The sequence below is a fragment of the Medicago truncatula genome, chromosome 5, assembly GCF_003473485.1.
Source record: "Medicago truncatula cultivar Jemalong A17 chromosome 5, MtrunA17r5.0-ANR, whole genome shotgun sequence".
Taxonomy (NCBI): domain Eukaryota; kingdom Viridiplantae; phylum Streptophyta; class Magnoliopsida; order Fabales; family Fabaceae; genus Medicago; species Medicago truncatula.
Genome location: NC_053046.1, coordinates 10,932,812 through 10,948,982, shown reverse-complemented (window position 1 = coordinate 10,948,982; position 16,171 = coordinate 10,932,812). Strand labels below are relative to the sequence as shown.

At 32.3% G+C, this 16,171-nt stretch overlaps 2 protein-coding genes and 1 long non-coding RNA gene across 3 annotated transcripts; 2 read left to right on the top strand and 1 right to left on the bottom strand.

Moving 5' to 3' along the window:
• LOC11407412 (trihelix transcription factor GT-3b) lies at positions 1-2,712 on the top strand. The gene is made up of 2 exons (XM_003612524.4): positions 1-579; positions 1,767-2,712. The coding sequence occupies exons 1-2, from the start codon at positions 262-264 to the stop codon at positions 2,355-2,357; spliced, it is 909 nt and encodes a 302-aa protein (XP_003612572.1). The 5' UTR covers positions 1-261; the 3' UTR covers positions 2,358-2,712.
• A 4,603-nt stretch (positions 2,713-7,315) lies between these two features.
• Positions 7,316-10,798, bottom strand: LOC11406341 (uncharacterized). Its single transcript, XR_003012598.2, has 2 exons — positions 9,957-10,798; positions 7,316-7,774 (listed from the first exon to the last, which is right to left on the bottom strand). It is a non-coding gene; the product is annotated as an uncharacterized lncRNA (long non-coding RNA).
• Positions 10,799-13,584: 2,786 nt separating this feature from the next.
• On the top strand, positions 13,585-15,117 carry LOC11406340 (cytochrome P450 89A2). The gene has a single exon (XM_003612522.1). The coding sequence runs from the start codon at positions 13,585-13,587 to the stop codon at positions 15,115-15,117; it is 1,533 nt and encodes a 510-aa protein (XP_003612570.1).
• The last annotated feature ends 1,054 nt before the right edge of the window (positions 15,118-16,171 follow it).

Sequence of the window (16,171 nt, the reverse complement as noted above, 5' to 3'; positions counted from 1 at the left end):
CATCGACTTTATATTACATTTATTTGCCGCAGTTAGGAGCATCATTTACACCGCCAATAATCAAGGTAGGGCATAACCGTAAACTCATATCACCGTTTTCCAGAAAAAGCGCATTTTGAAATTTTGTCATAGTCAACGATTCCTCTCTTGTCGACAAAGAAAACATGTTCTAAACAACACAATTTCCTTTTCCTTTTCTTTTTTTAGTTTCTCAAAACCCTAATTTCAATCAACACGACGTCGTTGTCACAGAAAGCTCAAATGTACGGCGGCGGTGGAGGAGACGATGCTCTGGCAGCTCGCCTGGGAATAGTACCACAGTCACTTCTGATTCCAACATCGTCGTTGATGTCACCGGCGGCGATGAGAGAGGAGAGGGTACCAGCTCAGCCGCAGTGGAGTCAGCAGGAGACAAGAGAGTTCATAGCGATAAGGGCGGAGCTGGAGAGGGATTTTACTGCTTCGAAGAGGAACAAGACGCTTTGGGAAGTGGTGAGTTCGAAGATGAGGGAGAGAGGATATAGGAGGAGTCCTGAACAGTGTAAATGCAAGTGGAAGAATCTTGTTAATCGCTATAAGGTATCTTTCTCTTTCTCTTTATGTTTTGGGCTTTTAGGGTTTATGATCATTTATAATTATAATTGATTGAAATTCAAATATGCATTTGTAGTTTTTAATAATGTAGTTGCATAAAGACATGGTTTTTGATACAACATTGTTGCGTCTTTGATTCATGCAACCACCCCACTTCCTTGGTGGGACAAGGCTTCATTGTTGTAATGTTTAATAATGTTGTAGTACTTCATATTTAATCGTAATGCATTGTTATAATTTCATTTGGAATAGAGCATTCTCATAATCATATATCTCATTTTTGTTTTAGCTTTAAGTATGATTATAGTCCTTACAATTATATCATTTTTTGTTTTCAGTACTGTTAGTGTTTATGTTTCGATTATGTCCCTGCAAATCCAACATTTGTTTTTATTACCATTTGGACTGTGGATAAATAAGTATGGACCATAATGTTGGATTGAGTTCATACATATGAAATGCTGTGATTTGGTTGGAGGGTGTGTTATGGATTGGGTCAGGATTCATTTGAACTGGACCTCATTACGTGAAGCCCACCGCTAACTAGAGCGATTCAAAAGCTATCCACATCACTGCACAATCGATCCAACAATGATCCACCTCCTGTGGCCTATTTCACGTGCACCGTTATGTGCCCCAATCAACTTTCCCATCAAGAAACCTTGTCAAGCGAGATCACTCTTTCATAGTAATGATACACAACATCTCTTATCGCTCACTCAACTCGATCAAATGCTAACTTGAGCTTCGGAGTGCAAGCTCAATGCTTGAAAGTTGAAACTCACCAATATAGCTTTTTAGTCCCCAAGGTGTAGTTCAATTGGTTGAGCTGAGACATTGAAGGAGTTTGAAAAGGAGGTCTAGGTTCAAACTTCAATTACTAATAAGTAACTTTTGCTTATCAAAAAACTAAGTATAGCTCCTTCAACCTGCCAAACGGCCTCACTAGTGCATATTGACCTCCCCTTTGCATATGCTGAAAACCCTCTGACATGTATGATTTGGTATTTGGTGAGTTCGAGTAAATTTAATCATGTTGTTGGGTTAATATTATTGTGCAAACAACTGTGCATCAGTTTTCTTTTATTTGAAAATGCAGAAAAAAGCTATATCTTGAATATTGGGGAATGTTTGCTTTACTAAGTAAAAATCACATGATGATGTTTATGCAGGGTAAAGAGACATCTGATCCAGAACATGGCAAGCAATGCCCATTTTTTGAAGAATTGCATGCAGTTTTTACCGAAAGAGCACATAGCATGCAACGGTTACTTCTTGAATCCGAAACTCGTTCAGCTCAAACAAAGAAAGGAGTGAAGAAAATAAGAAGTGGAGACCGATCCTCTGACGAATTCTCGGAAGATGATGAGGAAGTTGAAGATGACAGTGAAGAGGAGAGACCTGTGAGAAGCAATACACGTAAAAGGAAAGCTGGCAAAATTGCAACAGAGAAGTCTTCAAGGGCAAACAATGCAAACAATAGTACTGGTAATATTCAAGAAATGCTCAAGGAATTTTTCCAACACCAATTAAAAGTGGAGATGCAGTGGAGGGAGGTGATGGAAAGGCGGGCACATGAAAAACAGTTGTTTGAACAGGAATGGCGGCAGTCGATGGAAAAGCTTGAGAGGGAGAGATTAATGATTGAACAGGAATGGAGGGAGAGAGAAGAGCATAGGAGACTGAGGGAAGAGAATAGGGCAGAGAGAAGGGACGCTTTGTTGACGACCCTTTTAAACAAACTCATTCATGAATCTAACTAAATGAGTCAAATGGCTTGGGTTCTTCACAGCTGATTTATTTGTTGTTTCAATTTAAATATATGATTTTAAGTTTGACAAAGAGAATGAACTAAATTTTATAGTAGCTTTTGATTACAGAGAATTTTGGAAAGGAGTATTTGGTGAATGAAGAAAGGAGATAGGAAAGGATTTGAATACTATAGGAGTACATGAATATTTTCTTTTGAAAGTTGATACAGGAAAAGCTTTTTGTATTGATTATTTAGGGATACACGTCTTGGGCATCAACCAGGGATATATTGGTTGTAAAACACATTGTTTCTGTATGATTCTCTTTACATACCTTACATATTACCTCTGCACTTTTTATGTATTGCATGGGGGGTTGAAACCTTTTTATTTATTTTACATTCATGCCATTCTCTATAAATTTGATAAGACTCAAGGCTAAGGAACTTTGTCCAATCAATTTAGAATTAAAAAAAAATATACATGATTGGAAGTTCAGAATCTTTAGTTCCTATCAGTAAAAGGCATTTCACGCCTTTGATTTGCAGGCGTCTGTGATGCATGGCTCAGTTTTATACTTTATAAGCATTTCGAGTTTGACGTTACATCTTGATGGTAATAATCAACATGCTGAAAAAATATATTTGGAGGAGGCTTTCCATTGAATATCTAAACTTGCTACATCTTCCTACCTATAGTTCCGGGACTGGAACAAGCAAAAAGTATAGTTAGTAGTGAGAGCTAAATAGAGGTATTCGTGTTTGAAAACAAACCAGTTATTGCAGTCAAGTTCCTAGTTACCGTGATGCTCTAAGTGATGAGTGAATCACTTTTTAGGCTTATATAATGTGTGCACTGGACTCATCAGTATGAACTGAATAAGTAAGGCCCCGTTTTTTATAATAAAAAAAAGAAAGGGCGAAGCGCCCATTTGAAGTGGAGAAGGCCTATGATATAGTAAGAAAGAAAGTACGTTAAGGTTACGAAGTAAGGTCAGTTGGTTAAGGAAAGCTCAGGGTATTGTATTTGTGATAGACCAAATCAAAACTCGACATCCTAGACCACGTCATCGAGGTCGCTACAGCGAAATTGTCAAGCTTTGATCTAGTCTCTTCACAAACATAATACATCCTTTCCGCCATCTTAGGACAAAAATTCACCAGAAAACGAGGAGGCTTATGAATATGATGATAGCTAGTGAAGGGGAAAAATATATGAATGTGGAAATGAAAGTGGTTGAGAAGTTAATTTATAGAGAAAGGAGAGTGAAACAAAGAAAAAAAATGTAACAAAATTAACGAAGGCTAAAGATACAATGAAAATTGAGCTGCTCTCAGTCAAATTGTAGATGCAGGAACACTCAAATAATTCACCTAGTGGATGAAGAAAGTAGGAAAGCAGTACGTGAAACCAAGGACTGGCAAGCTTAGCAAGCAAGTATAAGAAAGCAAAAAAAAAAAAAAAAAAATTAAAACAAATTCTTGTAGCATGCGACATTACAGCCAAACATGATTTTGAAGTACGTATTCTTGTTCATTAAAGCATGATAGTGTAAGGAAAACCAAACAACAAATTAAGGCTCAAAATCCTAGAAAACATAACAACTTGAACTACGGGGTCGTCGGGGTGTCAACATTTTTTTTAGCAAGTGTGAAAATTTATGTATTAGTGCAAGCAGAGCCATAAATTTAAACTTAAGAGGGGACCTAGTTTAAGAGTATTTATTAGTATGGAAAAAACAATTTTATATGCATAATATACATTCAAGAAATTTAAAAAATAATATGATATATCCAAAGTTAATATGTATCCAAAATTATAAAAATTTCAAAGATTTAAGAAAAATGAGTTGACGAGATTAAAGAAGATTTTTGAATGGTAAAGAAAAAAAAACATGAAACAATAAAATGTATAGGTAAGAAGATGAGTTCAAAATAAAATCATGAGTGTTGAATCGTTGGTATGAGAGTGCGTAAAAAACACTACATGCAATAAGTAAAAAAATTTGAGCAAAATTGTAACAAGGAATCATAAATTAATATTCTTTTGTAAATTGCAAACAAAACTTTACTTTATTTTTCATTGTTATCCATTCTAAATACTACATCATAAAGTTAGTACAATTAAGCTTAGAAATTTGAGTGATCAAGGCTAATTAAATTGAGTAAAAAAAAGTTCATTATACAACATCATAAAGTTAACATAAAATAAATAAATATAGTACCACAAAAAAAATATAGTGATGAAAAAAATATAATAGTATATTAATATGAAAAAAATTATAAAAATTTGGAGGGACTGTGGTCTCTGTTGATCCTCCTTCTAACTCCGTCCTTGAGTGCAGGAGAAAAGATATGCGACAATGCTAGTGTTTTTGCATGTTTTCATTGAGTTGTGTATTTTTTTTTCTTATATTGAGTTGTAAACATGTTCTCATATGTATTAATAATTTAGTTACCGAAAGAATTTCTTCTTTTATTTAAATGTCTAAACTAGTAATCAAGTTCATAAAAAGTGGCACCATATATTTTATGAGTTGGTTTTGTAAATATGAGTTAAGTCGAATAAAAAAAGTTTATAATAAAAAATGTTTGTGGAAAATCGTTATGGTTCAAATTATGGAAGCTTATGGTCTCTAACCCACTTGGGAAGTTTGAAGACCAATATCAGTCTCTCAGTAGGTTCCTTTGTTCCCTTGTTTGTGCTATGATCCTTTGTTTCTTACCCTTACCTCTTACAATTCAGTCGAATGGGATAACCACCAAATTTTATTTATTTTGTGTAAAACAAATATAAAATTATTTCTCACAAAAATTATTTAGAAATATTTAGTCGGAAAAAGCTATCTAGAAATATTTTCAGTGTGAAGAATCATGATACATGCACGAAAGTTCTCACAAGGTTCAATAACATATTTAAAATTGCAAAGCATAAAAAAAATTCCAAAAATGCGTCTAAGTTGAATAGGCCGATTAACGACCTATTAAACGATACAATCACCCTAGCCCAGTAACCAGCTGAAAATGATCAACACCAGATATACATGATTCTTTTAAGGATCTTGTTAACAAGTGCCATAAGGATATTGTTTAAGTAACACATAAAAAGAAAGTTTATCTTGAAAATACAAGAAACATATATAAAAGTCATAATTACACAATTCTCAAGATAAAAACTACTAATTTTAGATGCTTAAACAATGCCAAGACACGGCATTCAAAAACACGGTATGCACAAGACACCTAATACAGGCATTAAAGTATTACTGCTTGACCAATCAGTTTAAGTATGATCAGTAACTTGTAGAGCATGAAAGGAGTATTACAATAAATGTGTAGAACTAGTTATTGTGCTTGTGATAGACCAAATCAAAACTCACATCAAAGACCACAACATAGCAGCCACTACAATGAAGATGTCAAGCTTTGGTTTGGTCTCATCACAGGCATAATAACTCCTTTCTGCCATGGTCTAGGACATAAAAATCACCAAAAAAAGAGGGTTATGAACTTATGAAGCTTGTGTAGTGTAGGAGGAAGAAAAAAAAAAGAATGGAAATGAAAGTGGTTATTGAGAAGTTAATTTATAGAGAAGGAAGAGTGGAACAAAATTAATAAAGGCCAAACATACATTAGCAATCAAATTAAAGGCATGGAAATACTTGCAATAATAGATATGCAGGGCCACTTGCAAATTTGCAATTGCCATGGAAATACAAATTATTAGCTGTGCATAGTCTAAAAAATTATAAGCATACAAATAGCCTCAACTCAATTTCCTTTAAGAGCAATACAAAATTAACTTTACGAATCCAATTGGGATAGTAATAGTAATTGTACAACGACAAGTTAACATTAAGCATTCATTACACTCAAATAATTCACCTGGTAGATGGATAAAGTAACAAAGCAAACCCGTGAAACAAATTGAATTCAAAACAAAACCACCTGCAAGCATAGCAAGCATGATTTTGAAGTATATATTCTTGTTTACTAAAGCATGATATTAGTGCATGAGAAAAGGTCTCAAAACACTAGCAAGAAAATATTCCTGTTAATTAAAGTAAGAAAAACCAGACAACAAATTAAGGCTCAAAACTAGATCAAGAAAAATAAGAACTTGAACTATGGGGACTTTGTTTTTTATTTTTTTGAGCAATTTTTGCTTAAGTGTGAAAAATTATCTATTAGTGCAGGAGAAAAGGTTTGTGACAGACAGTGCTGGTTTACATGTTCTCGTTGAGTTTTGTATTTGTTTGTTGTTTCATATGTATTATTAGTTAGGTTACTGAAAGAATTTCTTCTTCGTTTATTTGAATGGAATACACTACTAAATAACTGTTCTCTGAAAGAGAAATGCTAAGATCACACCCTTCAACACATAAAAATATTGGGAAAATTCCAGTTTTACAATGAAAAAAGATAAAATATGAAAATAGTTTGTAAAAAGTGAAACCGTATAAACCGTTTTGTAAGGATGAGTTATATTTAATCGAAAACCTTCAAAAAAATGTTAGAGGAAGATTGTATGATTCAAATTATGTAGACAGTACTATTCCATGGATTTATTATGCTATGTTACATAGATGAGCTGAGCCTGCAACGTTAAAAGATTAATTTGGTTGTTGAATGAAGTGTAATAGAATGCAGGTGAGTTGGGTGAATGGAACATTTCCATTGTTTGAATATTTTATGATGGAATAAAACATTTGTATAGAAATTAGAATAACCAGTGTAATGAGATTGAATGGATGTCACCACTTTTCACTTTATTCCATTCTTTTTAAATATCCAAACAATGATATATCATCAACCTATAATTAGAATCAATAGAGGTTAGTGCTAAAAAAGGACTAAGCCACCCCATGATTCCAAAACATTATGCGAGTGATGCAAATATCAGATTCAGTGTTGTAAAAACCAAAACTAAAAAAAAATAAAAAAAAAGAAAGAGGAAAAAATACAAGGGCATGAGGGGAAAAAGATTTAAACAACCTTAATGCCTATTAATGAATTACAACAACAAAAGAAATGAACATTCCACCTTTTTAGCATAACCATAATATTTTCATTTTGCAGTTCCTTATTGTTATTTATACGAAGGAGCCTCACATTTTAGGAGGCAGTGCAAAGGGATGTTACTTCATGTAATGTAGCAGACTTCCTTAAGTTGGCCTGCGCACTGATACAACCGGATAATATTCTCATAATGACAGAAGCATCTTACAGTAATGCACATTTGAAAAAAAAATACTAAACATGGTGCAATCTGGCTTGGAAGCAGAAACATAGAGACACTGAGCAAATTTTCTTTGGGAACTTTTGTACTATTTGCTCCAAGGATCACTAGCTTGACTCTGCAGGAGGTTTCTCCTTCGGATGTTTGGAGGCATAATGATCAGCAAGTTGGTTTGGATTTGCAAGTTGGACCTGAAAAAGAATGTGAAACAACAGTAAGAAGAATCCTGATAGATACACAAAAGTTCTCACTAGATTCTATAACATTTAAAATTGTAAAACATCTCTACAAACACATGGTTCAATAACATCAAAAAAATTAATTCCAGAAAAATGTCTACATTGAATGGCCCCATTAACCTATTTAACCATAGTGTCACCCTAGAACGGCCACCAGCTATACATGATTCTTGAATTGTATCGAACTAACATTATAGAAGTCAAATTATAAAATAGAAAGGAGGGTTACATAAATGTGTTGAGATGAATATTTCATCATAAGAAGGAACAGTTGTCTCTATAACTCTGCACATGTTTCTCTTACCTTAGTTCCTTTTCATGGAAGAATAAGGCTAAGGTGGTATTTGGTATTAGGAATGTTTTAACCTGAAATCTGAAGTGGGAATAAAGTTTTTCAAGTTTGGTACAGGCAGTAAACAATGTTTACAAGCATAAGAGGTGTCCAAGATCTAGACATGCATAGCCATTACACAGTCATGTTTCACAACATAGGCACACAGTTAATACCCTATAAAATGCATAGCCAAAAAGAGACGGATAATACCCTATAAAATGTCCTTGATTCAACCACTCTTGCCCACAGTTAATTATAGGCACCTGAACAACATTAATTATAATATTGAACTTGTATGAAAGTATTAGTTTTCAATTCCTTAAACCTCGATATTTATGTTTCAAACGAATATAGAAGTCAATTGAAAGTTTTCAGTTCCCTGTTCCTCAAAAGTTCTTTCAACCCACATAATTCCTGCTAATATAGCAAGGTTGAACTTATACAGAGGTTGCTGCAGAGGAATAATCCTCTTTGCTAAAGAAATATACACCTAATTACTTGTTCACAATAATTTATGCATTCCTAGTCGATCAAGTAAATACCAAAAACTAGGTCTTTAAATATAAAAACTAGGTCTTTTGTTGTGCTTCATGAAAGGGACTCTTGCCAAAATGGTCAGAGTTATTAGGATAACACAGGTTCAAGTCGTGAAATTAGCCTCCTGCTAATGCAAAGCAAGAAGACTGCATTACTATAGAACCGAAATGGATTTGATCCTTCCCTGAACCCACCATGGCAGGGACTTTATAGCATCAAGTTTCCCTTCATGGCCTCTATTGTGTGTAATGTGTAAGTTCCTACAAGCTAAGAATTTTTGTCACAATGAAAGTTCTGATGTAAAGATATGATAGGTATCTTCAACAATAATATAAACACAGCCATTTAATCACTAGTACGGACATGTTTGGGTTGGCTTCTTTTGTGCCAATTTATTGGCATGAACACTTGTGAGACTGTTTGGAAGAGCTTATGAAAACAACTTATGTCATGTCAATAAGCTGTTTTCGGCTTATTTCCACAAATTCCTTAGATAACTTATAAAAACAGCTTATAGATTATATGAAAGTAGTTTGATTTTATTTTACCATTAGCTATAGAAATAACTTATACATAAACACTTATTATAAGTGCTGCTTAATTGTGTTGTTTGTCTAACCAGGTATATGGAGAGAAGAGATTTTGAGTTTCTTCTTCTAGGGTATACTTCAGCAGTTCAGTTTAACAAATGAAGTATGAGATGTTCTATTTCCTAGAGACAAGGTTATGCTTGCCAGTCCACGTATCTAAGAAGCTCTTGGAAACTTTCAAGCTTCTAAAGCATGTTCTTTGAAAACCAGGTATCTCTCAGAATCACTTCAATTCTGAAGAGTGAAGACAAATTATAAGAGAACCATATCACAAGCTGCAACAAGCGAATCTACACACGAAACTCACTACACGACGAAAAAGGATATAATAAAAAAGATTCAAGCTTCACTTTTGTTGGACCGTCGTCTAAAGCACAGCTTGAACCAATAGAAAGCAGTTTCAAAAGTAACTATAGCTATTGGTAATTATGAGCCAATGCACTTGGCCACTAATTACTTTTTCCAAAACTAATAGTCAGGTTACAGGATTTGTTTTTCCTGTGTTAGAATTTAGAAAAAATAAAGCAATCAGTGCAAATAAAGGATCCTAATGAATTCTCCTATTAACACCTTAACACTGCAAATACTTTCTTATCTTACAAGAACAACGAACGATGCTTTAGATCTAAGCTATGTTTGCTGCTAAAACTTGAAATGTTAGAAAAGATCATACCAATTACAACTCAAATGCCACAATTAATCCAATTCCAGCCCTAGCAAAGGTTGAAAAATACAAATGTTTCATTCTAATGACTTTGGATAGTGGCCCCAACACCGGATAGGAAACCAGAAAGAAACCGTTTATGTATCGTTTAATTGATGATTAATTTCAATTATACAGTGAAAAGATGCATAAGAGATTATCATAAATCACAATAAATGAAGACAAAAAAAGGTATATCTAAATAAGATAGCTGAACAAGTTGCTCTGATCAAATGTCCCACCAGGGCAACAAGCCAACAACAGAAGCATGCCTATACATATATTATTCAAAAAGTAATTATGGGCTGAAATGCTAAAGTACAAACCTTTAGTTGGCAAACTGACACACAAAGCCAAATAAGAGCAAAATGCAACAAAACAGGACATTATCTTCAAAATAATTAATATTCTAGCAGTCAAGCTTATGATTATTAACTAACAGATCAATAATTGAATCATTTAAAGCCTAACCAATTAATATTTCTACCAACACTTGCATCATCAATAAGGCCACCCATTTAAGCTGTGCTTAAATTTTAAAATCAAATCATCATGGACGGAAACCTCAGTAACACCAACACTTCTGATGGAAGGTGTGTCCGACATGGGCCAGTGCCAGACACCAATACGACACTGACACATGTGAACTATGATTCCGTTGAATTATGTCATTCTCTCAAATTATAATATATATGGATGCCGTGTCTGCGTGCCCGTATGGTAACTCATTCAATGAAATTTGAAAACACAAATAAATTAAAAATTAAAAAGAAATAAGCACGACCCAGATCGGTACAATCGATGCAATAACATAAAAATAGAGAGGCAATAATAAAAATTTGATTTTTTTTGTTCTGATAGGAAGAAGATGAAGAAGAAGGAAAAAACAAACCTTGCAAATGGGGCAAGTGATTTTGAGACCAGCACCTCTAGCTTCAATCTGAGAACCCTTTGATTTCTGATTCTTCTCTGCGTTTCGTTTCTGCGCTTCGATCTTCTGCTTTCCCCGCGTCATCTTCTTCTTGTTGTTTGTGATCAATCAAACTTCAAACTCGACCAAAGAAGAAATGTGAAAAAGAATGACCAAATGAATTTGATAAGAACAAACATGAGACTTAAGTGGGCCCACTTTCTCAATAAAATATTGTTTGCTTTGGTCCCACCATTAGGATTACCTTTTCATTTTATTTTTTATTTATGTTTATTATTTTGGTCCCACCATTAGCCTTTCAAAAATGTGAAATTGACATTTTTAGAGAGTGATTGTTAATAGGCTAATATTGTATTGATCATGCAAGTTTTCATTAAAAGCAACTACTAGAGAGTGACGCAAATAACAACATTGATATTCATTTTCTCTCAAAAAAAAAAAACATTGACATTCATTTCGAACAAGATGGAGAACTTAGCTCAGTTGATAAGGATATTGTATTTTATATGCAGGGGTCGGGGTTCGAACCCTGGACACTTCACTTCTCCACAATTTAATTGTGCGAGCTCTAGCCACTAGGCTACTTGACAAAAAAAAAAAAAAAGATTTTGAGAATCCCTTCACAAGAAGTGTGCAAATTTGAATCAACATAACCATCACAGCTAAAAGACGCAAAATTGTAAGACGGATACAGCGGGTTGACAGTCCAAAACAATGTTACCAATCAAAACATTTTAAATTACCACGTTAATTAAAAACAGAACAATAATTTAATTGATGTGACAATTTAAAATATTTTAATTGATCATGTGTGCAAAATTGTTTTAGACTGCCAACCCACCACAATTAAACCCAATTTTCATTTACCCTGAAAAAATAAACTTAAAAAAATATTATAAAAAACTTTTTTATACATCTGTATCTTGGGAATATATATACTTATTATATATAGAATATGAAAAAAAATGCTTTAGAATAAAACATTTTTCATCGATCAAATAATATGTTGTTAAAATTATTAGTTAGTTAAGAAATCGACTAATAACCTTCAAACGTGAGTTATTTGTCTTCTCCAAAAAGAGTGTTAAGTGTTGTGTTGGATTTTTTGTGAGCTATCAAGCTAAGAAACACATAAGTAAAAAACTAAGGAGAAAGATAGACAAAATTCTGGGAAAATAGATTTGTTGAATTGATTGTGTGTGTTAAAATGAATTGTACAGTAGGTATTTATAGGCACAACTAATTCTACTAACCAAAACATCATAGACTACAAAACTTGGCTTTGACTTTGCCTCATTCAGTTATTTTGGCTCGATCTCTCCATGCCCCGTGACTTTTATGTTTCTCTTGTAAAAACAATTGTTCCAATTAGTGGAGCTGCAAAACAGTAAATACAAGCAAAATGTTGAATTGTCAAATTTAATGTTCATTTGACTGATTCTGACACTCCTATGATGTTTATAGTTCTATTATCCTTCACTCGTCTACTAAAGATATGATTAAATATAATTTAATTGCTTGCCGCGACTAACAACTTAAATTTTTTTTAGGTCTAAATTAATAAAGTTATATATAATAAGTTATAAACAAATCAATTTTCAAACAAATCAAATATATGTGGTATTCTAAAATCTCAAATATATTTTAAATTAAATAATACATATCTTAGAAAAGAGAGATGACCACTAATAACATAAGGGGATGATGTGTTCTTAAATTGATTTCTTTTTGATGATGAAAATTCGAATTTCATTTTTGCATGAAATGCATAGTCAACCCAAAACAAGTATATAATCTAATATGGAGTATTGTTATGGATGTACGAGTTGAAAGGAAATTGATTTACAAATAATCAAGTATAGCAATCATAAGATAACATGAAGGCTATTTTTCTTGTTGAAAATATAACATGAAGGCTATTGAAGGGTGAACAACCAATAATTTTTAAGAAAAGAGGTTTAGAGGCTCTGAGTTAAATGAAGTGTTAATGTCATATGATATCACTTCTACTAAAGAAGAATTTAAGCAATAAGTAAAAATAAAAACTTTTATACCCACGAGAAAAAATGTTTAATACTCCTAAGGCAAAACTAAATTTAAATTTAAATTCATAAGTAATTTAATATGAAAAAATGGCATCAAATAATTGAATATTTTGTATTATACTATTATATTATCCAATAAAACTCTAAGATAAGAGAATTGTCACAAAAAAAAATTGAAAAAAAATTAAGTCGCCAGTTATTTAATGAGAAGTAACTCCATATTCATGAAATTCTTGCAAACTCCAAGAACCATTAACTTCATTAATTGAAACAACTAAAACTTTTCTTAACACAAGTTACAATCATCATTTCACATCATATTTTATATTGCCAATGTCATGTATGTATCAAATAACGATTAACGGACTCAACAAAGTTGTATGACATCTAAGGAAGTTTTCAATAAATAGTTCTATTAGTTATTGTGAAACATTTAAATGAGCCACATATATAACAATGGCAATTATAACATAACGTAAAGTGAATATGTAACATTATAACTAGCAATATATATAAATGCATCAAGTGTGTTAAAGGACGAATATATAATATATAACAAGACATTTAGTTTTGATTATTACTAAAATAAAAGTAATAAAAGCTAAAAATAATAGTAGATATCATGGGATTGTGGCTCTATAGTGTAGCATCTATTTTTCTATGCATTTTTCTTCAAGCCATTTTCAATGCAATCCGCAACAAGAAGCTACCACCAAGCCCTCCGACCATACCTTTCATAGGTAACATCTTATGGCTCCTAAAGTCATCAAAAAATTTTGCGGAACTTGAACTTGTCCTTCGTTCATTACGTTCCAAATATGGTGACATTGTTACCATATTCATAGGTTCAAGACCTTCAATTTTTATAACATCCCACGAAGTCGCTCATAGAGCACTTGTTAAAAATGGTACGGTTTTTGCTAATCGTCCCGCAACTCTTCTAACAACCAACATTTTCTTCCCAAAACAACGCACTATTAGTCAATCCCCTTATGGTCCCATTTGGAAATTATTGCGCCAAAATTTCATGCAAGCAACTCAGCCTTCTCGATTAAATTCCTATTCTCGTTGTCGTAAATGGGCATTAAATATTCTGAAGAAAAATATTTTAGCGGACATTGAACTAGGAAACAAGGCAATACATATTGATGATTATTTCAATTTTGCATTGTATACTTTGTTCACATACATGATATGGGGGGAGAAATTTGATAAAGAAATCGTTGAGAGTATTCAAAGGGTACAACATTGTTTAATTTACAATTTCATTAAGTTCAATGTGTTGAATTTTGCACCAATGTTGTCTAGGTTTGTGTTTAGAGGATTATGGAGAGAGATCATGCAAATTCGTGAAAATCAAATGAATGTGTTTCTTCCTATTATAAAAGCACGCCAAGAGAAAATAAAAAACAAGATTAATGTTGGCATCGAAGATGAAGATAAGGAAGATTTTGAGGCATATGTTGATACTCTTTTTGATCTAAAACTTCCAGAAAGTGGGGAGAATTTTAATGATGAAGAGTTAGTGAGTATGTGTTCTGAATTTATGCTAGGTGGAACAGACACAACAGCTACCACATTGTTATGGACCATGGCTAATTTAGTAAAGAATCAAAAGATTCAAGAGAAACTTTATGATGAAATTAAGGAAGTTGTGAAACACAACGAAGAAATTGAAGACGAACATTTGAAAAGGATGCCTTATTTGAAGGCAGTGGTGTTAGAAACATTTAGGAGACATCCACCAGGTCATTTTATATTGCCTAGGGCAGTTATACAAGAGACTATTTTCGATGGTCATAAAATACCAAAAAATGCGATGATTAATTTTCCTGTGGCCGAATTTGGATGGGACCCTAGTGTGTGGGAAAATCCTATGGAGTTTAAGCCTGAAAGATTTTTGAGTGAAGAAAATGCTAATTTTGATCTAAAAGGGATCAAAGAGATTAAAATGATGCCTTTTGGCGCAGGCAGAAGGGTTTGTCCAGCAATTAATATTGCAACATTTCATCTTGGGTACTTTGTGGCTAATTTTGTGAGAGATTTTAAATGGACAATTCAAGATGGGTGTGAGGTTGACTTGAGTGAGAAACAATCCTTTACTATTGTGATGAAGAATCCATTAAAACCATGTTTGTCTCCAAGAATCACTTAAAATTTTTGTCTTTCAATTTTTATGATTTTCTTTTTGGGGGGTGCTAGGATATTCCTCTTCTGTTTCAACCCCGTCATTAAATAAAAAATATATAAAAATATACAAACTTTGAATCTACCTTTTAACTATTATTAATTTAATTACATTACATTTTGTTGTAAAACTTATAACACTTGAATAGTAGCTGTTTTTTTCAGGGAAAGTACAAATATTTATTATTAAACTCATTTTTTCACTTTACTTTTTTTCCTTCTTATTTCTTTTCTCACTCACAAAATTCAAAATATAAATTTTAAATTAAAACAATGACTTAAATGCAGTTTTGATATTTTTTTTTGTATTTTTGAAATTTTGATACCCATATTTTTAAATTCAGTTTCTTGGCCCCCTATTTCAATTTTTTCTAACTTTTGATCTTCAAACCCTATTTTAAGGTCAACTTTAATGATGTGTTTAAGTCACTAATGACGTAACACATATATACACATATTTTTCCTCAATTATTAAATTCTACTACCATACCCTGATAGTAGTAAACATACAAAAATGAAAAAGAAACAAAAATGGTAAAAATTACATAAATACAAAAACAATATAGAAACAATTTTTTGTGGAAAAAAAAACTATGTGTGTTTGGTTCAACTTTGGATAGAATTGATTTTGAGAGAATTGATTTATGTTTGGATACAATAATGCATAATTGATTAAACAAACTGAATGTTGTTTGGATAATTTTGATCAAAATTAATTTTGAATGTATAATTACTAAAATGGACATAGCTAAATACAAATAAATGGACATAGTTGAATGTATATATAGAATAATACTAAACGTAGATATATTATTTATTCTAAATAAATAATTTTTCTATATTAATTTAAAAAATAATAAATACGATCATTATACCAATTTTATTTTACATAATATTTGTTCATATATTTTATATTTTTTGATAAAATATATTAAAGTTAAATAATATTGGAGTTAGTTGCCAAAAATAATAAAATATAGCGTAAAAGAAAGGTAAAAAAAATACAGTAAATTTGAAAGGAA

Excerpts from the sequence above, each read along its gene's own strand:
- LOC11407412 (XM_003612524.4), top strand. The coding sequence starts at position 262 with ATGTACGGCGGCGGTGGAGGAGACGATGCTCTGGCAGCTCGCCTGGGA. Across the intron at positions 580-1,766 it reads ATCTTGTTAATCGCTATAAG|GGTAAAGAGACATCTGATCC; the intron begins GTATCTTTCTCT and ends ATGTTTATGCAG.
- LOC11406340 (XM_003612522.1), top strand. The coding sequence starts at position 13,585 with ATGGGATTGTGGCTCTATAGTGTAGCATCTATTTTTCTATGCATTTTT.